The sequence below is a fragment of the Cetorhinus maximus genome, chromosome 9 (genome assembly GCF_964194155.1).
Source record: "Cetorhinus maximus chromosome 9, sCetMax3.hap1.1, whole genome shotgun sequence".
Lineage (NCBI taxonomy): Eukaryota > Metazoa > Chordata > Chondrichthyes > Lamniformes > Cetorhinidae > Cetorhinus > Cetorhinus maximus.
In genome coordinates this window covers 99,508,258-99,531,542 of record NC_135887.1, presented here as the reverse complement: position 1 = coordinate 99,531,542, position 23,285 = coordinate 99,508,258, and the positions used below count along the sequence as shown (strand labels likewise).

The window sequence follows — 23,285 nt, the reverse complement described above, 5'->3', positions numbered from 1 at the left end:
TATAAAAGAAAGTCTATGTTGAGATGTCGTCAGAAGTTTATGTCCCAGGGTTCAGTTACACAATGTTAACATTTCTTTTGATTTAATGTTTAGCAAGGGATTATCCAGTCTCAAACACAATTCACCATCACTGAGTTCATTGTTTGGAAATAAAGATGATTTATTTGCAAATGACAAGTGTGTTGATAAGGTTAGGACATAAATGAGAATATAAAATCACAGACAAACCAATATTTGATTAACTTTGAAACAATATGCAGTAAGCTTTGTCAATTAGCTCTTGATTAGGTTTATCATATTTAATCTGATCAAGTGCCCTATTCAGTGGATGCTTTAAAATGAAACGTGCTAAAACAAAATACAATATAAACCTAGTTTGATTTGATTAAAAACTACATTGATTGCTAATGTAGAAAAAGCTTTTTTAAAAATATGTTTCAGAATTCGGCAAAATAAAGCCCTGGAACCAGCATGTCTAATAACCCAGTGGGGGAGGGGCAGAGGAAAGATTAAATGAGGTCAGGGAGAGTTTGGCGCGAAAATGACGCGAACGGCGAGAGTGCGCGCGCAACTGGGCCACCTCAGGTCTTGTGACCGTGTTTTTGAAAACGGGGATAGCGCTCGCTATTGGTGTAAAATGGACACGTGACTAACGGTCGCGGGAAAGTTGCTGTGTTGTGGGGTGTGCGCGCGGAGCAACGGACAGCGGAGCGGAGAGGGGCTGAGTGAGGGCAGGGTGAGGAAAAGAGGGAGCGGAGTGAGGGCCGAGAGAGGAGAGGGGGGCGGAGTGAGGGCCAGGAGAGGAGAGGGGGGCGGAGTGATAGCCGAGAGAGGAGAGGGAGCGGAGTGAGGGCCAGGAGAGGGGAGGGGGCTGAGCGAGGACCGGGCTGCCCCCAGTTTTCTGGTTTACACTGGCTTTGCGTTTTCTTCCGGCCATGAGTTTCCGCCGAGTGTGCCTGAAGGCCGGTACCAGCCCCACTCCTGCCTTAACCTTCCCGGTACAGAAGCTCACCTTCGCGACCAGCGACGAGGAGGACGGCGGCAACAGCACCGAGGACTCGGCCTTCCAAGAGTCGCCGGACCCCGAACGCAAGTACGGCGGGGGCGCCGAGCTCGGCCAGTGCGACGAGGAGCTGGGGAACCTGAGCTGGGAGGACGGCTTCGTGAGCAGCCCGTCCCCGCTGAAATCCCGGGGCCATTACCGGGAGCGCCGGGACCTGGAGGAATCCTCCAGTTCCCCGATCCGGGAAAGCGGCGAGAGGGAAGAATGCAGCTCCCCGATCCGAGAGGGCGGAGAGCAGGAGGAGTGCAGCTCCCCTATCCCGGACTGCCCCGATACACCACCTCATAAAACACTCCGAAAACTGCGACTCTTCGATACCCCGCACACCCCCAAGGTGAGAGCACACTGTATGTGACCCCGGCATGAGCTGCAAGCGTTCAAACATTTTCCCCTAGTACCAGAGCTTTAATAATCCTATTTTACCAGTGTGCGATCCAGTTGCCCAGCCCAGGTGTAAAATGGGATATTCTATGTTTTAAAAGTTTGTACTTAATATATTAGCAGTTGAGAAGTGGGTGGGGTCTATTTATCAAACCCAGGGGCAGTGTTTTAAAATGCCCCCTGCCAATCACTTAACAGATGTACGCCTTTCTTTGCTGAAGAAAGTTTGATATTCGTGCTTTTTCTTTTTTGGCAGAATTTTCTTGTGTAAATGCACAAGTGTGTTGTGGCTGTAGAAATGGAAAGGTGATGGTGTGGCATCAGACCAAAGTTTTGAGTTTATAGCTTTTCTGATCAGTAGTAGACCATTATAGTAGCCAAGCTTTTGTTTTTGTGGGCTGCATGAAGCATCAGGAACTATATATGAAGTTTGAACATTTTTTTTCCATTAACCTCAAGCTAACTGGATAATATAACATAATCAAGTTGTCAGGGTTTTGGATTGCTTCTATTCCTATTGGGTTATCAGGCAATATTGGCAAAGGTGCCCAACAGCAACATAACATATACTATTACTTTGGCAAGTGATGAAGCTAGATATCAAGTAAATGGTTGTCCCATAAGGTCACATGCAACCATTTGGAATAAGGGACTCCTGTCAGCTGTTTTAGTTTTGAACATTTGTTGCAAATTAAAATGGAAAATCAAGATATGTCAGGATCTTTAAATGTTGAAAGAGCATTTTTGCCTCTGGAGTAATCTTGTTTTGGTGGTTTTATGCTACAGTTAGAATTAATTTGCTTTCAATAGCAAATAATCAATCTTGGGGAAGGCAGAATGCATTAGTGTTTTGGAGGGTTATGCTTAACTGCTGTTACAGTCAGTAACATAAGGCACAAAAGTTTATGGTAGATTTTCTACCTGATTGGTGATTTCATATTATTTGGATGTGTATTTGCACAATTTCCGAAGGCCCACATCCACATTTGTTTTGGATCACAATGTAAATGCATTTTTTTATAAAAACAGATTAGGTAACTAAACTGTTTGTGATTTGCTGCCATCTCAAAATTGAAATATTTGAATTACTTAAATTTCTATGAAATTATGGTATCCATAAATTTCCAGTTGATTTGTACATCAGATACTGAGGAATGTAGCCCAGGAATATCCCAAATCTGGTGTCAATTTAGTATTGAGTTAGCTAATCTTAATCTGGTAGTTACAATTGAGAGCACCTGGTTATGGGGGTGGAAAGCAGAAAAATGACATTGGGTTCACATTCCAGTAGAAATCTCAGTACTTTTTGGAGTGGTATGTTTAGACAGTGCAGTTTGGGATTGGGTTTGACCATGAGTCCCCTTGCAGTCAAATAACCTGCCAGTAGTTGCTGTCTAAATTCACAGATGAAGGCAGTATGCCATAACATGTGAGATTGATTAACTGATATCACTCTCTGGCTTTATAATCATGTATTAGATGGGGTGAGATGGGAGAATGTTGTGATTTGGTGGTGAATGCAAGTAAAATTTCATTTCTACAAAAGCCATCTAGATTTATATAGGATGTTCAATATAATAAAACATCTCAAGATACTTCACAGGAGCATTATCAGATAAAAATTTGTGACACCAAGCCATGGCAAGATGTTTGACCAAGCATTTGTTCATCTGTCCTAAGAGGTGGAGAAGTTTTTGGAATTCGAGAGCTTCGTACTAGAAGTTAGCCTTTTTATATTAAATAAAAATGGGAAATACATAGTCTCACATCATCTATGGAGAGAGAAAAGTGTTAATGTTTTGGGTCCAAGACCTTTTAAGCCAATTTGTTTTAAATCATGTATATTTTAGGCATATATTAATATGGGAAAAGTGGCTATAGTGATTATAAATTGATGTAGTTATGCATCCAGAGTTAAGTTATCTTTTTGTTTTAGGCAATTATCATAAATATTTTAATTTTAGCTGACTTATTGTTGCCTACTGGAACATTGAATTTGACCTGTTATAGTTTTTTTTATATATATATATTTAAAAGTAAAACATAGCCAATCAGTCTATGCTCTTTAGTATCCTTTAAATTATCATAAACCTGCCAGCAGTCCCTCAAATTACCAAAGATTATTTTATCTTTAAGGAGCTTCCTCTGATGTCTGCCAAAGCAAACAGGAAGAAGTTCAGAGAAGTTTACTAGGTTAATACCTGGAATGGGCAGGTTGTCTTATGATGAAAGGCTGGACAGACTAAGTTTGTATCTGCTGGAGTTTAGAAGAGTAAGAGACGACTTGATTGAAATGTTAGACCCTGAGCAGACATGACAGGGTGGATATGGAGAGGATGTTTCCTCTTGTGGGAGAATCAAGAACTCTGGGTCACTCTTTCAAAATAAGGGTTGCCCATTTGAGACATGGATGAGGATTTTTTCCTGAGGGTTGTGAAACTTTGGAATTCTCTTCCAGGTGGTTGAGTGGCAGCTCTTGAATAACTTTAAGACAGGGGTAGATAGATTCTTGATACGCAATGGAGTGACCAGGTTGTAGGCAGGAATGTGAAGTTGAGATTAGATCAGCCATGACTTTATTGAATGGCAGAGGGGCCGAGTGGCGTACTGCTCCTAACTCGTATGTTAAGGAACATACGGTTTATAAGTAAGAACCTTGTATATGCCTATTTAAGAGGACGGTTGCTTAGAACCCCAAAGACTGACCAAACGTTTTATCTAATATTCTTAACCTTCTTCCCACTGCTTCTGTGTTAATTCCACGGTCGAGTTTTCTTATCTACTGTGATTCGGAATTTTAATAGGACCATTCAGTTCTGAAGTCGATATGTGGGACTGGGTAATTGCTAATCCTAAATTGCTTTGCCTTTGCAATTTGAAATCATTGAAAGAGAAGACTGTGCTACTGCTATAACTCCGTAACTGTAACCTTGTGGTTTCTTTTAAGTAGCTGGTAGTTTTACATATTCCACCATTGAATCCAATTTTGTTCTTTTCTCCCAAGCCTGAAGTTGCGCGCACCACTGTCGGTCAGACAATGTACGTGTACAGACTTGTTGCTCTGTTCCACATAGATTTACACTGCTGAAGAAGCAGCAAGTCAAATGTTTATTTGGCGGCGCTGTTAAGTAAGGATTGCGCTTGCACACTACAAGCAATTTGAGAGCTAGTGTGTGAATTACGGTAGAGCAAATCTTTGTATTATACAGTTGGTTGGACTATTTCATTTTTTAACTTGATGCTTTCGTCTTGGCGTGTTCATACGCATTGGTAATCGACCGGTTCCCCTTTTATTTTTCTTTTATAGAAAGGGCGGGTTTCTTTCTATATTTGCTTGACTCATTGAGCAACTTTCTAGCCGCTTGTGGAACTTTTGCACATGACGTGTTAATGTTTATACATAATGTTGGTGCTAATGACTAAGGTTTGTTTGGAATCTAGAATTTGGCATTTACGTAACGTTACTTTTCACGACAGTGTGTACGCATTCTGTTAACACTTGGAATGGATTTTTAAAATTTAAAACATTTACGGTAACGTTACAAATTTGCGTTTTCTTCGCCCCAGAGATGTCCCAAAAGCCAGTGCAATTCTTTTGAACTGCTGGCACTCATGTAAACACAAATGACAGCCAGTTTTCGTACAGCAAGGTTTTTGTTTTATTCGTTCACGGGCTGTGGGCTTCGCTGGCTGGGCCAGCATTTATTGCCCATCCCTAGTTGCCCTTGAGAAGGTGGTGGTGAGCTGCTTTCTTGATCTGCTGCAGTCCATGTGGTGTAAGTACACCGAGTGCTGTTAGGAATGGAGTTCCGGGATTTTGACCAGCGACAGTGAAGGAGCCTCGGTATATTTCCAAGTCAGGATGGTGAGTGACTTGGAGGGGAACTTCCAGGTGGTGGTGTTCAGCTGCCCTTGTCCTTCTAGATGGTAGTGGTCATGGGTTTGGAAGGTGCTGTCTAAGGAGCCTTGGTGAATTCTTGCAGTGCATCTTGTAAAAGGTCCCATATAAAGTTATTAAAGGACCAGATAATCTCTCGGTGCAATAGTGCCATATTGCCCAGAAGACCAAAAGCAGCCAGTTTTTCCAGTAGGACTGCGTGATGTGGGGCTACCCAAGCAGGCTTCTATTTAATGTCTACAATGTCCATAACACTCAATTTAATTGAATGCTCTCAACTGAGCCAAGCAAAAAACTTAACATTTTAATAATTAGAACATGGTCAAAACCTATAGTTGCTGATGAGTTAAAGTAAGGATAATAATGTATTTCATGTTTGTGTTTTCAGAGTTTGCTGTCCAAAGCAAGGGTTAGGAGTTTCCTGAGTTCCAGCTCAGTAAGACGCCGGGGAGGGCCCCTCTTCAGGAATGTTGAGCAGTCTGAGAGAATGCCATGCGATTACAACAGGAATAAACCCCCACATGTCAACATTAACCCCTTCACTCCAGACTCCATGTACATCCATTCTTCGTCTGCACAGTGCCGAAGGAGGAAGAGGACATATTGGGATGGGTACATATTGAGCTGTTTTCCAGTTATGATTTAATACAACTGTGGTAAATTGCAACTTCTAGATTTTGCGCATCTGAAATTCTCAAGATTCAGAAACTATTTTACCTGCCATGACCTTCTGTTCAAAGTGAATTTAAACATTATTGCCTAATGTTATCTCTTGATATAAAACTGTTAACAGATATTTTAGATGTAAAAATATAAGGCTAGTTGATATGATCAGTTCAACATTCTGTTTTGCTTGGCTATGACATCTTAAGTGGCATTTTATATTTGCTAAATTGATTTTTAAAGCACTTTTAATGCACTCAGTAGTTACCTCTTGTGTTGATGCTCAAATGCATGTTTTTTTAACTGTTCTGCACTTGATTCCAATTGTTCTCCACTTCAATTATTTTTCTATTTTTCCCCCCTCATTTTCTCAGTTAACTTAATGTCTCTTGCTGTTGAATTTTTGTACTGTCTGCCACTCCTTTCTTTTAAAGAAAATAGGCTTTCCCATTTAAAATAATTTATAGTGCCTGTGGCATTGGTGAAGTCATAGAAGGAGGCCCATCATGATTGTGCTAGCTCTTGGAAAGTGCTAACCAATTAGTTTCTCTCCCCTCCACACACACACACCCCCCCCCCACCCGTAGCCCTGCAAATTTTCCATTTTTGAGTTTATCTCCATTTCAATTTTGAAATTAGATATGAATCTGCTCTCACTACCCTTTCAGTCAATGCATTCCAGATCATAACTTTTTGAATTCTCCAGGGCTTTTTCGTCAATTATTTTAAATCTATCGTGGGGAGTGGGGTGCTTTTATCTTAAATCTGTCCTCTGGTCACTGACCTTCGACCTAGTGGACATCATCTGCTCTGTCCAAATCCCTAAATTTTGAACTCCCCTAAAAGCCTCAGTTTTTCAGTTAGTGGCTCGCAGCTGTCCCCAAGTTTTCCCTGGACTTTGTGCAGAGACTTGTTCTAATCTTAACGTTGGATCCAGTTTCCACATTAACAAGTGAGATTAATTGCTAGAATTAGACAGCTACTGCCAGAGTCAGGCTAATCATGGAGCAGAGCATCAATGCTGAGTCTGGAGAACTGGGGAGGTCAGGCCTGTTAGATGACTAGTGACATGGAGAGAGACTAGAGAACATCAAGATGGCAAGTGATCTTTTAATGAGGAGGAATGTCTTAGATACAATAGAATTTGTGACCTGTGTATGATAAATTACATAATCCATCATGGGATAAATAGACCTTTGTGCAAAACTTATTCCATTTATATGAAGCAATAATACATTTATGTAAAGCTTTTAGCATAGGAAAACATCCCAAGTTATTTTAAAGGCAAAAGTGAGGAGAAACTAATGTTGGAGTTGGCAAATGCTCGGTTCTGGGGGTGACGGGATGGGTTTTCAGCTGGCTTTAAAGGTCATGGAGTCATTTTGGCACAGAGGAGGCCATTAAGCTCATTGCATCCATGCCGACTCACTAGAATAATCCAATCAGTTCCATTCCCTTGCTGTATCCTTCTAGTCCTGCTAGTTTATTTCCTTTATGTGCACTTCCAATTTCCTTTTGAAATTTTTGTTCATTTCTGTTTCCGCCACCCTCCATAGGTAGTGCGTTTCACATCATTACTGTGTATATAAAAATTCTTCCTCACATTCTCCTTGCATCGCTTGCCCAAAATCTTAAATCTGTCTCCCTTAATCCTGTACAATCAGCTAACGAGAGCAGCTTTTCTTATTGTACCTTACCTAAACCTGTCATTAACTTGTACACCTCTCAAATCTCCTTTGCTCCAAGGAGCACAACCCCAGCTTCTCCAAACTAACCTTGTAATTGAGATTCCCTTGTCCCTGGAACCATCTGGTAAATCTCCTCTGCACCCTCTTAAGGATTCTTGCAGCCTCCATAAAGTGTGGTGACCAGAGCTGGATGCGATACTCTGGTTAGGCCATAACTAGAACTTTATAAAGGTTCAGCGTAACTTTTGTTTTTGTACTCAATATCTCTGTTTATGAAGCCCAAGTTCCCACATGCTTTGCTAACTATTTCAAATATGACTTGCCACCTTCAACAATCTGTGCACATAAGCCCCAGGTCTCCCTGTCCCTGAACACTCTTGAACAAGCCATTTAAGTCTATATTGCCTCTCCCTTCTGCCAAATGCATCACCCCTCACTTCTCTCTACTAAATTCCATCTGTTACTGTGGCTGCCCATTCTGCTAGCCTATCTGGTATCGCAGTCAATTAAAGTGCAAGGCAAGGCTTAGAATACTTTAGTATGTTAAATATTATATCATTTACTAATGAAGAGGGTGCTGCTCAAATGTTGGTAAAAGTGGAGATGGGAAAGAGAATTTACTGTGATGGGCAAAGTTCCAAGTCATTTGTAAATATCGAATAAAACAGTGGACCTAACATTGAACCTTGGGGAACACCTTCCTACCATTCTGAAGCCTGTAAAGCAACCGTTTACTATCACTCAGTTGTTTGTTCTTAAGCCGATTTTTAAAAAAAATCCAACCTAACACCTGGTCCTACAATATTTCATTAACCTCAATTTTCAGCCTTTATGGACTTTATCGAATGCTTTCTTGAAATCCATACAGACGACATCCATTGAATTCCCTTCAACCTTTTTCCTGTTACTTATCACAAAATTCAATTAGATTAGTCAAGCATGATCTGCCTTTTACAAATTTGTGCTGGCTCTCCTTAATCATCTAAAATCTCTCCAAGTGCCTGGTGATTTTTTTTTTCTCCCAGATTGTTTCTTAAATCCTACCCATCACTGATTTTGGAAGTGACTGCAGTTAATAGGAATGTCCTTAGACCTTGAACAATGATGTCACGTTTGGCACGCTTAATCATCTGGTACCTCTGCCTGTTTCTAGGGAAGATTATGGCAAGCCCTTCCACTATCTCAGCTCCCAATTCCCTTAGCAACTTTGGATGCAAGCCACCTGGACCAGATGACTTATTTATTCTTAAGTATAGGGAGAATGTACTGGAAAGACTGGCTACCAATTTTCACCCCATCCATTTCCTCTCCCGTCTCTACTTACTGACATTGCCAGCATTCTCTTCATTAGTAAACGCTGGTGCAAAGTACTTAAGTATTTTAGCCTTGCCTTGTACTTCTAAACATAAATCACCCCTTTTGCCCCTAATAAGCCCCCCCCTAACTAACTACCTGCTTACTATTTGCGTGCCGGTAGAAGATTCTTGGGCTCCCTTCTTGTTCACTGCCATTCTATTCCCATTCTCTCTTTGTCAGTCGTCTTTTTCTCTTCCCCTTATTTGCTTGAAGAATTCACCTGACATACATCATACCGCCTTTTCTTTTGTTTCATCATATTCTCTCTTTTCTTCGCCAAGCAAGGAGCCCTGGCTTTGGTTCCCATAATTTTCTCCCTTTTTGAACGTAACCGAAACATTTGTTACTTAAAGATTACCCTTTTTTTGGTTACAGTTTCGTGTTAGTCTTTGGTTTTGTTTTACCCTGGCTAGATCCATTTCATCCCATTGAAATTAACCCTCTTCCAATTTGAATATTATACTGTAGATTGTCCCTTGCTCGTTTGTATTGCTAGTTTAAACCTTATCATAACAATAAATGCTCTCAACCAAATTCTCACCCACAGACTTTTGGCCCACCTCATTCCCCAGCACCAGTTCCAACAATGCCGCCTTCCTTTTTTGGTGGAAGTTGTCCTGAACACATTTTAGAAATTTTTCCTTGCCCTTTACTGTAACGGGATCCCAATCGATAGTTGAGCAATTAAAGTTCTCTAATGCCAGCACTCTCTTTAGTTCTTGCACGTTTGAGTTTTCCCTGCAAGTTTGCTTCCGTACCTGTGGTGCATTCTTTGGAGGCCTATAGAATACCCACAATAGTGTGATTTTTGCATTTCAATTCTAACCAAATGGATTCTGTCCTTATCACCACCACCCCTGCACCCCAGGGCCTCCACTCTTTTTCCAACGCCACAATGCCCTCAAATCAGTATTTACCACCTCCCATTTTTCTTTTCTGAACACTTTTTGTATCCTTGAATATTTAGCACCCAGTCCTCACTCCATGTTTCTGTAACTGCCCCTACATGATCCCGTATAGCTATTTCTGCTTGTAGCTTACCAATCTTATTCATCACACTTTGTGCATTTACGTGCATGCACTTTTACCCTGTTTTTTTATTCTCTAATTATTAGTTCATTCCTATCTGATGTGGTACCACTTCCTTTTCTAGCATTATCCAACAGTCTCACTTCATTATATACCTTAATCTTCTTTTCTGCTTCTGCATGCTCATGCGCAAGCTCCCCCCACCCTGTCAATTTAAACCCTCCTCAGCCACACTAATCAATCTGGTTGCATGGGGGAGGGAATGGAGTTTCAAGTGAGTATGAATTTTTGAATAGAGGGAGATTTTGGAGAAATTGAGACAAGGTGACAAAAACATGAATATGATGAGGTAGGGATGGCGGTAGATGGGGTTGTGTAGGTAGAAGCTGTCTTGATGTGGATAGAATGTGATAACCTAGTCAGAGTTGCATATCTTTGAACCACTGATAATGAAAATATTAAAACTTGTCTTTATATAGTGATCTTCATGACCACGGGATGTCTTGAAACACTTTACAGCCAGTGAAGTATTATTGAAGCATAGTCAATTGTTGTAATATAGGAAATGTGGCAGCTAATTTGTGCAGAGCAAGCTCCCACAAACAAGTGTAATAATGACCAGATAATGAGGGGAGGTGAAATTCCTGCATTTTTGCACCATTCCAAAAAAATGGCTTCAACAATGACGAGTGATTTATGTGTACTATACACATTTTACAGCATATACAGAACAAAGCTTATTTCAGGTTTATGCTACACATAGCCTCCTTCTTTATTTTATTGTTCATGATAATCATGCTTGTATTATAAATTTCTGGATGGTTCTGGGTTAAAACCTAATTGTTTTAGGTTTCCATGCAGAGATATGATGGACGGAAGTGATGGGGAACTTGATGATGAAAGCATTCGGCCAGCAAAGGTAACAGTGAAATGTGTAATAGATGTATCATACTATGTGTAAGTTCAGTAACTCTCAAAAATTGTTGTTTTAAAGTTCAGTCAGCACATAGTAGCGATGGTGTAGCTGCTGGACAATTTTTTTAAAAAACAGAAAAGGCACTGCTATTACATGATCAGGAGACAGTGCAGTCCGTGTGACAGCCTGTGATGATATGTTTTGTTATGATTACGTAGAAACGTAGAAAATAGGAGCAGTAGGCCATTCGGCCCTTTGAGCCTGCTCTGCCATTCAGTATGATCATGACTGATCCTCTATCTCAATGCCATACTCCCACTCTCTTCTCATACCCCTAGACACATTTAGAGTCCAGAAATCTATCTCTTTCTTCCTCGAATATATTCAGTGGCTTGGCCTCCAAAGCCTTCTGTGGTAGAGAATTCCACAGGTTCACTGCCCTCCAAGTGATGAAGTTTCTCCTCATCTCCCTGGGTGGAGGCAATGGCGTATGATATTTTCACTGGACTAGTAATCCAGAGACCCAGGGAAATGCTCCGGGTTTGAATCCCACTACAGATGGTGAAATTTGAATTCGTTAGAAGGTCTAATGACCATGAAACCATTGCCGATTGTTGTAAAAACCCATCTGGCTCACTAATGCCCTTTAGGAAAGGAAATCTGTCGTCCTTATCTATTCCGGCCTACATGTGACTCTTAATTGCCCTTGTTCAGAGGGCATTTAGTGATGGGCAATAAATGCTGGCCTAGCCAGTGATGCCCTGCATCCCATGAATGAATTTTTTTTTTTAATGGCCTATCCTATATCCTGAGACACTGACTCCTTGTTCTTGAACTTAGCGCAAACTTGGCAGATGAAGTTTAATGTAGGAAAATGTGAGGTCATGCACTTTGGTAGGAAGAATCAAAAGGCAGACTATTATTTAAATAGAGAGACTCTCCAAAAAATGTGCACTACAGATTTCCTGGGATGAAGGAGTTGACTTATCAAGAACAGCTAAATTGGTTAGGCTTTTATTCATTAGCGTTTAGAAGAATGAGGGGTGATCTTATTGAAACGTACAAGATTCTGAGGGGGCTTGACAGGGTGGGTGTTGAGAAGATGTTTCCACTAATGGGGGAATCTTGAACTAGGGGACATAGTTACAGAATAAGTGGACACTCATTTAAAATTGAGTTGGGAAGGAATTTCTTCTCTGAAGGTAGCGAATGTCTGGAACTCTCTATCCCAGAGACTTGTGGAGGCTAGATCACTGAAAGTATTTAAAGAGGAGGTAGGTAGATTTTTGAGATATTTGAGGGCTATGAGGAGCTGGCACAAAAGAGGAATTGAGGCCTGGCGCAGATCAGCGATGATCTTACTCAATTGCAGAGCAGGATTGAGGGGCCGAATAGTCTACTCCTGCTCATATTTCTTATGTATGTGTTGTTTCAAATGCCTATGCAATTTTGGGGAGTGAAAATTATACAGTGTTGGAAAACTTTGTTCGAGTCAAGCTGCAGTGCTGTGTCCAAAACTTCGTATTGTGAAATCTGGTCAAAGAATTTAAAGTGATTCTCAAAATACATAAACATAACTTTTGATTTGTATTTCACTGAAGTGTCTTGCATTTGATTTGAAATAAATGCAACAATTCATAATTGACAAATTAAAACCTTAAATATTCATGCTGAAGTTGATGCCTAATCTCAATTGTGAGCCAATTTAAGTTTCTAAGTTAGTATCAGAAAAGATTGACGCGTGTAGATTAGAAATTTAGGTCAAGATTGGATTTGTATTGATATTGCCACATCTTTAGAATCAACCATACATAGATGCTTCAACAGTTTTCACTTCATTTACACAGTAAGCAGTAATCCAGTTGAGTTTAGCCTGACTATTGCTCATTTGCTACCAGAGTAGTACAATATTTCTGAAGTTTCTTGCTTTTGTTTTATTCCATACTTTTTTAAAATAGAGAATCCCAATCACTGAAAGTAATATGAAGTCACGATATACAACAGAATTTCATGAATTGGAGAAGATTGGATCTGGAGAGTTTGGCTCGGTTTTTAAGTGCGTGAAGAGACTTGATGGTTGTATTTATGCAATAAAACGCTCAAAGAAACCATTAGCAGGTTCAGTTGATGAGTAAGTAACATAAATGTTTGTGTAGTTCAAAATTTGTGGCAACTCTGCCTATTTAGCAAAAAAATTTACATTTACCTAGATTTGTTCTGATACCAAGCTTCTCAAACAAGAAAAAAGGAGAATCCCCACTCTGGTTAATTTCCCCCTTTTCTTGAGTGCTGCTGAACTTTTTCCGTCAGTGTTTTAATCATTTTAACATTTCATTTAACATTTGATGGTATTGGATTTTTATGTTGATTTTTGAGGAATTCTTACTGCCATGAAGAAAACTAATGATCCATAAATGTATCTCCTTTTTCTCACCTTTCTAAATGTTTGTTTATCTTGGTCTTCAGCTGCATGAAAGATAAATACCTGGAACACCATAATCTATCCTTTTTTTCCCTCTTTACTGATGCTGACTGCAATACTGTATATTTCCCGGATTTGCTATTTTGATGGCGCTAATTCTTTTTCCACAGACAGAATGCTCTAAGGGAAGTCTACGCACATGCAGTGCTGGGACAGCACACCCATGTAGTTCGTTATTATTCAGCCTGGGCTGAAGATGACCATATGCTCATACAAAATGAGTACTGTAATGGTAAGTCTTTTTTTTAAATTAAAATATCATGTTAACTTAGATGAATAATTTAGTACTGAAGAAAATGTGCCTGTTTACATGCAAGAAAACTTAAATCAATTGTAAGTTAAGCTTCTATTAAATTGGGACATTCCAAACAAGAACATTTTACATTTTGTTTTGAAAGGTGGAAGCCTATCGGACGCAATAGCCGAAAATTACAAGAACCAACAGTATTTTAATGAACCAGAACTAAGAGACCTTCTATTACAAGTTGCTCGGGGACTAAAATATATTCACAGTATGTCCCTAGTGCATATGGATATAAAGCCAAGTAAGTACCTAGATCCCTTGATATTTTTAGTAAGTCCATGCTTTACTACAATTTGTATCCACATTTAACTCACTTGCCTATAAATAAAGGAGGAAAATGGCAAAGTACAATTTTACAGAATTTCTGTTACCTTTTTTGGAGAGCTAGATAGGCATAAACCTGAGTTTATTAAAACTGCTACATGTATTTGAACACCAACTACCACAGCGCCCCCAACACCCCACAGGGATCGCTAACCTACATTAACTCCTTGTCCAGCAACATTTCATATATGGTTCTCATCTATCTTATCCAATCCCTCAATGGTCTCTTCCACATCCCCAATTTTCACTGCTGCATCATTGGTGGCCATGCCTTAACTCTCTAGGCTTTGAGTTATGGAACCTCTTCTTTCATCCTTCAAAACACTTCTTAAAACCTGTTTTTTTTACCAAGTTTTTTGTTCCTTGTCCTGATATCATCTGATATGGATATCAAGCAATTTGAGATGTTTTATTATGTTACAGGTGCTATGTATTATATATACTCATGTAAGTCACCCAGTACTTTGCCTAAAAGTGTATTTTTTTTCATTTACCTTGTGTAAGTTGACCATAGTTCTTCAAGGATCAGGAAGTCTGAAAATTTAAGAACCAAAGTGGTGTTTATAAATCGCAGCAAAAACCTCATACCTTGTTCATTTAAAAATTCCACTTATGGTTTTTCATAAGAAATAGGAGTAGGCCACTCAGCCTATCAATTCTGCTCCGCCATCATGGCTGATCTAATTGTGACCTTAACTCAACTTTCCTCCCTACCCATTGTAGGTCAAAAACCTGTCTTAATTCCCACTTGTCAATTAAGATGGGAAAAATGTAGATTAATAATGATTTTTCGGGGGTGGGGGGTGGGAGAGGAGAGAGAAACTGACAGATCAGAGGGGAGAAACAAACAGCGCACAGGATGCAGTAACCAGCTCCAGACCAAATGTTAGATAAACAAATGCCTGGGCCTTGTGTCCTCAACTATCACTTGCAGCTTTCCTAGGGAGGGGAAGGAAGACTCGGGCCTTGTCAATTGATTCTTGCAAACGTTGACTTGGTGCAATCCCTAGTCAAGGGCCAGGGCCTGTTAGCATAGTATTTTCCAATGTTGCAGCCCTTCCCTTCATTTTTTCCCTTCAGGTGTTTATACAATTCCCTTTAAAAGCCACAATTTTTAATCTGTCTCCATCACTTTGTGTATCCCAGATCAAAGTCACTTGCACGTATATAAAAGAAAATTCTTCATGTCATTGTTCTTTTGCTAGCACATGATACCTCTGTCCTCTGGTTCTCAACATTATTTCCAATAGAAACAGTTTCTCCTTATCTACTTTGTCTGGACCTGTCATGATTTTGAAAACTATCAAATGTGCTCTGAACCTTTTCTTCAGGCCCAACTATTCCAATCTCTCAATGAAACTGAAGTTACTCATTCCTGAAGCCATTTCCATACCCTTTTCTGCATCCTTTCTAAGCCTTTAGGCTCTTCCTAAAGTGTGGTGCCCAGAATTTGACAGTGCTTCAGTTGAGTCTTTTATAAAGGTTCATCATAACTTTCCTTACTGTAACCTGTGCCTCTATTTCTAAAGCTATATGCAGTTGAGTTAAGTAGCATACATTTGAGCCCTAAATTGCTCCAGGGATTGATTCTAGACTTGTTTGCTTTTAATGTTTTTATATTTTAGCATCAATGTTCTTCCATTCAAGAAGTGTCAACTCCTGCTTAAGTACGTTTCCAAGGCTGTGGGTGATTTCCAGTATCCTCCTCAAATGCCCATTCGTCATCTGAGGTCAGGTGTGAATGTTGGCTGGCTATTTAACCATGGAAAGTCTCATATCTGCACTGAACCTTATCAAATTATGACATGTGCTCCTACCAAGTGACCTCTGCTGGATGAGGACAATTATTCTGATTGTGTGTTCTCCTCCAGACAATCTCCCCCCTCCCCTCCCCCCCCCCAAAAAAAACAAGGGAACATCCTAGTGCCCCAGCTGAGATCAGATAACTCACAAAAGACCAGGGGCCTTCTGCTGTCCACCAATCCTGTTTTGTCTTTTGAAGAAATCTAATTGGGAATGCAGTTATATATTTCTGTGGCCTGGGGGAATTTTGTATTTCTATGTAAGATGTGTGCAGTGCAGCCCCTTTTCCATTATCTGAGGGGGCTGCTCCTCAATTTCTGGTTGCACTTCAGCCCCACATTCTTGATCTTTGGCCACCCAGTATGGAGGAGAGTGGAGGGCCTCCTCCTGGGGCTGCTGCTGAACCCAGATGAGGTGGGCACCAACAGGTCCAAGGCAGCAGGTAACCAGCGGGAGTGGTGAGGGCTGTTCAATTTGACTCTGTCTTGGGGCTACTTCCGTTTCCAGCTGTGTTGAGAAGGAGCACATGGTGTCTGTTGGTACGCTTCAGGCCTTATGCATCCAGGGAAGATTTGAGTACATCACCCATGGGAATATCACTTTAATCTGATTTAGGTAAATTCCCTTTTAAAGCTTTTAGTATTTGTTACAGTATTTTAGTGGTGTCCCTTTCAAAAGAGGTACTTGGTTCCTCTTATTGGCAATCTTCTGGTTGGATCAGAAGAGATGTATACATCTGTACGGATTGTTCAGCTTCTGAAATATCTGTTCTTAATGGCCTGTATGTTAATATTGCTTATCCTTTTATTTTCAGGTAACATTTTTATATCCAAAAAATTTGTTACTAATTCGGCAGCAGATGAGATGGATGATGATGACAACATATTGTCAACAAATATTGTATACAAAATAGGTATAATCTGTTGCTTAGTAACTTCTTTTGATAAGTTGGGGATTTTGAATCAAGAGAAGCTCTTTCCACTGATGTGTAGGGCAGTAACTACAGAGCAGAGATTTACAGTGATTAGCAAAAGAACCAGAGGCAGATGATGAATAATTGTTCTTACTCAGCAAATTATAATCTGCAGTGTCCTGCCTGGAGGGTTGTTGGAAGCAGATTCAGTAGTATTTTCAAGGGGAATTTCAAGTCTATATTTGAAAAGGAAAGATTTACAGGACTATGTTGAAGCAGTGAGAGAGTGGGATTCTTTGGGCAGCTCTTTCAAAGAATCTGGGCTATGAGTTCTACAAATTTAAATTTGAGGATTGCTGGAAAAAGACTCTTTTGTTAAAGCTTTGTCTTGCACTTGGAACAATTTGCAAGAATACCATGTAATGGAAACAATAAGTTTATACTGAGAAGCGAGTACTGATTGGTTGGCAGGCGGATCTCCGGTAGAGTTTTGCTGTGGTGCATTAGATAACTGCCAAGCATTGTTTGAAATTTAAACCAGGCAGCTTGACTGAGGAGTGAACCAGCAAATGGCTGTCACTTGTTTTCTTTAGCTGAAACAGGTGCAATGTGTGTACATGCCCTTTGCCTGCGAAGAACAGGGCCCTGTATTAATATATGTAACCTCCAGTACATGCAAATGAGCCATGCTGCGAACCTGACTATCTTAAATTGGCTGTCAGCATAATTCTTAGTGCACTGAGGATTATTTAGCAAATGTTGTCCAATTGTGGAATCACTTCTAATGCTGGACACTGTTTTGAGTTCTGCAAGCATGGGCTGGTGGGGTAGGGTCTGTAACTTGCCTGCTATGAACAATAGAAAAGGCATGCTATTCGTTATGATCTGCCAGTCTGGGACATATGGTCTACGCGCCTAGCATCACACTGGCTATGAAATTCATATTTTCACATTACTCATTTGTTAATGGCTAATACCGCTCGTGCAAGGTGGCATCAAGGAGCCCTAGCAAAACTGGAGTCAATGGGAATCGGGGAAAACTCTCCACTGGTTGGAGTCATACCTAGGACAAAGGAAGATGGCTGTTGGAGGTCAGTCATCTCAGCTCCAGGACATCACTGCAGGAGTTCCTCAGGGTAGTATCCTCGGCCCAACCATCCTCAGCTGCTTCATCAATGATCTTCCTTCCATCATGCGATCAGAAGTGGGGATGTTTGCTGATGATTGCACAATGTTCAGCACCATTCGTGATTCTTCAGATACTGAAGCAGTCTGTGTCCAAATTCAGCAAGACCTGAACAATATCCAGGTTTAGGCTAACAAGTGGCAAGTAACATTCGCACCAGGCAATGACCATCTCCAATAAAAGGGAATCTAACCATCACCCCATGACATTCAATTGCATCGCCATCACTGAATCTCCCACTATCAACATCCTGGGGGGTTATCATTGACCAGAAACTGAACTGGACTAACTATATCAATGCTGTGGCTAGAAGACCAGGTCAGAGGCTAGGAATCCTGCGACGAATAACTCCTCAAAGCCTGTCCACCATCTACAAGGCACAAGTCAGGAGTGTGATGGAATACTCATCGCTTGCCTGGATGAGTGCAGCTCGCACAACACTCAAGAAGCTTGACACCGTCCAGGACAAAGCAGCTCGCTTGATTGGCACCACATCTGCAAACATTCGCTCCATCTACCACCGATGCACAGTAGCAGCAGTGTGTACCATCTACAAGATGCACTGCAGGAATTCACCAAGGCCCCTTAGACAGCACCTTCCAAATCCATGACCACTACCATCTAGAAGGACAAGGGCAGCAGATAGATGGGAATACCACCACCTGGAAGTTCCCCTCCAGGTCATTCACCATCATGACTTGGAAATATATCGCCGTTCCTTCACTGTTACTAGGTCAAAATGCTGGAACTCCTTTCCTAACAGCACTGGGTGTACCTACACCACATGGACTGCCGCAGTTCAAGAAGGCAGTTCACCACCATCTTCTCAAGGGCAACTCGGGATGGGTAGTAAATGCTGGCCCAGCCAGCAAAGCCCACACCCCATGAATGAATAAAAGAAAAGTGTATCAAAAAGTTGAGTAATACAGCTACTATGGAGTTGCAACACAAGTGGTATTTGCCACCAGCGGTGCTGCCGTCGAGACAAAAAGACGTTCTATCTCTCAATTGAGCTTATTTAAGATTTAGTTGGGCCTGCAGTGTTGCACGTTTGAATGTACTGGAACATACATACGTTAATACACAGGGCCCTGTTCTGTACAAACTGTGCATGTTTCAGCTAGACAAAATTCAGTGACAAACATTCGTTGGTTCATTCCTCAGGGCAATGCCATGACCAATCTGAGTCGAGCTGCCTCGTTTAAATTTCAAACAATGATTGACGGTTAACTGTCAGTCACTATTAACTGGTGCATTCTCCGTTGCAACCCCTTTACCAAATGAGTCCATTTGCCAACCAATCAGCACTCTCTTCTCATATTGTATGCATTAGTTGTTTCCCTTAGATTGGTATTCTTGTGTATTGTCCTGATGAAAAAGCTTTGACAAAAAAGTTTTTTTTCAGAAATACTCAAGTTCTGTACTACTAAACGACTAAATTTAAATTTGATTTGTAATTCATTTATTTTTATAATCAGGTGACCTTGGACATGTTACTCGTGTATCCAATCCTCATGTCGAGGAGGGAGATAGTCGTTTCTTGGCCAATGAAGTACTGCAAGAGGTAGTGTTTATGCTTGTTGCAATAGATTTGTAGAATATATATTTGACAGATTATCACTTCCCTTGCATCTCCCCTAATCAAAAAGGGTCATGTGGACTCAACGTTAACCCTGATTCTGTCTCGACAGATGCTGCTAGACCTGATGAATTTTTCCAGCATTTTCTGTTTTTGTTTCAGATTTCCAGCATTTGCAGTATTTTGCTTTCATATAAGAATATGTACATGTTTTTAATTCATTATGCAATTACAAATGAGAGTTTCCAGCACTTGTCACCAGATTTTTTTTGAGGGAGAGTTCAGCGAAGATGTTATTTGGTATATCTGCTATGTAGATTTGAGATCTCTGAACAATTGATAACCTACTCACACTACCAAGCTTATTTGAGGAGGCTAACCCTTCCATCAGTTCAAATGAAGTTGCATGAAATGTTGAGTAAACAGCCAAAGCTGTTTTTGTCGATTTTGTACAAACTCAGTTAATCATAGCTTTTTGATTTGCTCGATGGACCCTGTTGCAGTTCTCAATTCGTTATCCTATATCATGTAAACATCAATATTTGAAAGTGAGATTGAGTCTAGTAGTATTAATTCACCTTGTACATATGTTGCATTGTTAACCTAATGGTGCTATTTTGCTACTGAATTTTCCCTTCATATGTAAAGTGATGGTTTTAGCTGTAATCTTCTATATTGGAGGTTGTTTGCGTTAATTTATTGTAGTAACCAAACAATCCAACACGTGAGCAAATAAGGAGAGCTACAAAATATTTTACATGACATACTTTCAATACAACTTGAAAAATCTCTGGTCTTCAAAATAAATGTAATGTGATTGTTTTTCCCTTTTTTATTTGAAGGCAGAGCAGTGTGAAGATAGTTCTGACAAAATGGGCAATTCACATACTTTCTCTAATGTTCTTTTGTAGGCCAGGGAGCTGGGTTTCTCTACCACTTCTACTTTTCTGATTCAGAGCTGGTATCTTATTTGGAAATACTGATCAATATATTGATTACAAATGAGAGTTCAAATACATGGTTTCCGTTTCCAATGATTCAGTAAGTTTAGGTAATGAATAATTCTGTCTTAGATCAATTTGGTATGTTTAGTATGCTGTTTTCCTTTTTCACCCAGAGAATTGGTGAATTGTGCAGGTGGGTCTTAGTGAGTTCTATCAGCATGATAGATTTAAATGATAGTTAATATTTTAGTGTATAGTTTCTAACTGCACATATCTTTCCTTTTTACTCTGCTCTCATTTCCAATTGAGTCTTTTTCTGTGCAAATGTTTTTTCATATGTTTTGTGTTTCTATTTCAGGATTATAGACATTTGCTAAAAGCAGATATTTTTGCTCTTGCACTCACTGTTATATCTGCTGCTGGCGCAGAGCCATTGCCAACTAATGGGGAAAAATGGCATGAAATTCGCCGTGGAAAGCTTCCCACAATTCCACAAACACACTCTCAGGAATTTATGGATTTATTGAAAGTAAGGAAGATGTATAACTAGCAATTTTTTGGATTCTGATTTGTCTCATGGCTTTATGCTGGGAAGGTGAATTTTTAAATAAGAGATGCTTGTCTAAGTTGCACTCTTGTGAAAAATGGATGCTTACTTCAGACTTTTTGTTTTTAAAGTTGATGCTCCATCCAGATCCAGAAAAACGACCTACTGCAAGTGCTTTAATCAGACATTCAGTGCTGCTTCCAACTGCGAGGAAGAGTGCAGATCAACTTCGGTTAGAACTGAATGCAGAAAAGTTCAAAAACGCACTTTTGCAAAAGTAAGTTTTTTTTTTCTCCATAATAGGTAGCTAACTGTATTTCATGACATTTGAATTCACTCCATATGCAGAAAGTATTATATAAGTTGCCTAGAAAAGGATAGATTAACATAGTTTCAACTATCAAAACTGTAATCCATATTTGTAGATCTTATCACTACTCTATACTTTTATAGCATAAATGTGGAATGTGTCCTGCTTTTCTGATTCAGAACCAGTCCCCTATTTGGAAATACTGATCAATATATTGATCATTAATGGGAATTTTAATTTATGGTTTCAGTTCTCCAATGATTCAGGAAGTTTGTGTGTAATTGAACCAAGCAGATCAGAAGTATGAGGATTAATCTGTGTGTTGAATTGGCTTATTTTAAGTTGTGTGCTGGGTACAAGTCCTATAGTCAGCGCAGGGTTTCTGTCCCTGATTTGCTATCCCTGCTGAAAATGCATGTTCAGATCTGAATAGAAAAGAAATGTCAAAGCTCGGTCATTTTTTTTTTTTCTTTGCAAGTTTCCTTTGCTGTTCTGATTCTGATCCTGCTTTTCTCTGGTTTGCTTTTTCTCAAGCATTCTCATTCTTTTACAGTTTTTCCTGCCACGCCCTGCCCAAACCAGGCCATATGTATATGTACCAGTAGTAAATTACCTTTTTTGTCGTACCCCAAACTTCACTATTCTTAAATTGGCCTGTTTTCTTTTTTCCATGTCTGTATTTTCTTGCTTTTTTTTTTATATTTCTCCCTCCCTTCCCCTCTTCCCTCAGTTTGATACTTTATATTGGACAGTGAAGTATAGGAATGCAACTGATATTTTAGGCACAAATGAATACTTTTTTTAATGACTTGTAGAAATTAGAGCAGCATTATAGTTATTTTGCATTGTGTTGAAGGATAATTGTTTATGGATTGTTTTAAGTGGTGTGTCAGAGTTATTTTCTATCTGTCCTTGTCTGAAGATATTGATCTGCCAATTTGTTGTCTAAAAAGGGAATTGTGAACACTTGTTCTTTTCTGTAAAGCTGCTGGATTTGAGATGCTGCTTTAAATGATGAACTTTTTTATTATTTCAGAGAACTGAAGAAGGCACAGCTGGCAAAAGCAGCAGCAGAAGAGAGAGTGTTGTTCACAGACCGAATGACAACTAGGTCTACCATGCAAAGTAACAGAAGTACAAGGATCATTGGGAAAAAAATCAACCGTTCTGTTAGCCTTACAATATATTGAAACCTTAGAGGTGAATGAGCTGATTTTGTTTTTTCTAAACTGGGGATTTTTTTGAGTTGTTGCCAGTTTAGTTACCACACAACTGTAGGACCCATTGAGAATATCCTTGTGTCTAAAACTCGGTTAGGCTGTTGCATTTCTGCTGCCTTTATGGTCTTAACTTTTATTTTTTGATTTTAGTGTCCATTTTGAATAAAGAGGACAAAGATCGGAATATCGGGACATTTTATTGAGTGGTTCATGCACCATGAATTCTGTAAATCTGACTAGTTTCAGGTTTACAACTCACGTTGTGTACATCTGGAGGATGTAATTGAACCATGTTATACATTGTACTGGGAGCACTTTGTGGACATTGAGAGTTCCATGGCAGATACCATGGATGAACTTGTCTTGGAAAAATTGCTGCTATATTAGTCATTGTACACTTGCTGTAAAATTCAGTTAGCATTATAAACAATCATTGCTGTACTAGAAATAGGCTTTTTTGGAGAAAAATACTTTTTAATTATGTGAATTAAATGAAATAACAGTTGTTCACTGTTTACTGCTTGTTTGGAGCAGGTTTTTTTATTAAGCTAGTGCATTGTAGGGATACTTTGCACCTTTGTTTTTGCAGTTTGTACTTTGTGTATTTTTTTTAAATGTAAATTGTGGTTTGTCATTTAACTGTCTTGTCCAATAAATTTGTGTACATTTGTAAATGTAA

General features: G+C 39.8%; 1 protein-coding gene and 1 long non-coding RNA gene across 4 annotated transcripts in view; one reads left to right on the top strand and one right to left on the bottom strand.

The window, feature by feature from the left end:
- LOC144684857 (uncharacterized) overlaps positions 1-1,137 on the bottom strand; it is a 14,056-nt gene extending 12,919 nt beyond the window's left edge. The window contains exon 1 of the long non-coding RNA XR_013577576.1: positions 1,013-1,137. This is a non-coding gene — a long non-coding RNA (uncharacterized LOC144684857). The remainder of the gene's footprint in view (positions 1-1,012) is intronic.
- wee1 (WEE1 G2 checkpoint kinase) lies at positions 800-23,285 on the top strand. 3 transcript variants are annotated; one of them, XM_078549178.1, is made up of 12 exons: positions 800-1,397; positions 5,731-5,954; positions 10,928-10,997; positions 12,953-13,125; positions 13,587-13,708; positions 13,875-14,021; positions 16,722-16,820; positions 19,485-19,570; positions 20,888-21,058; positions 21,208-21,353; positions 22,423-22,586; positions 22,757-23,285. In XM_078549178.1, exons 1-11 carry the CDS (start codon positions 936-938, stop codon positions 22,574-22,576), a joined length of 1,854 nt encoding a protein of 617 aa, XP_078405304.1. In that variant the 5' UTR covers positions 800-935; the 3' UTR covers positions 22,577-22,586; positions 22,757-23,285. The 3 variants fall into 3 exon arrangements, with proteins under 3 accessions (XP_078405304.1, XP_078405303.1, XP_078405305.1); XM_078549179.1 differs by having other exon boundaries at positions 801-1,397; positions 10,940-10,997; XM_078549177.1 differs by having other exon boundaries at positions 22,423-23,285.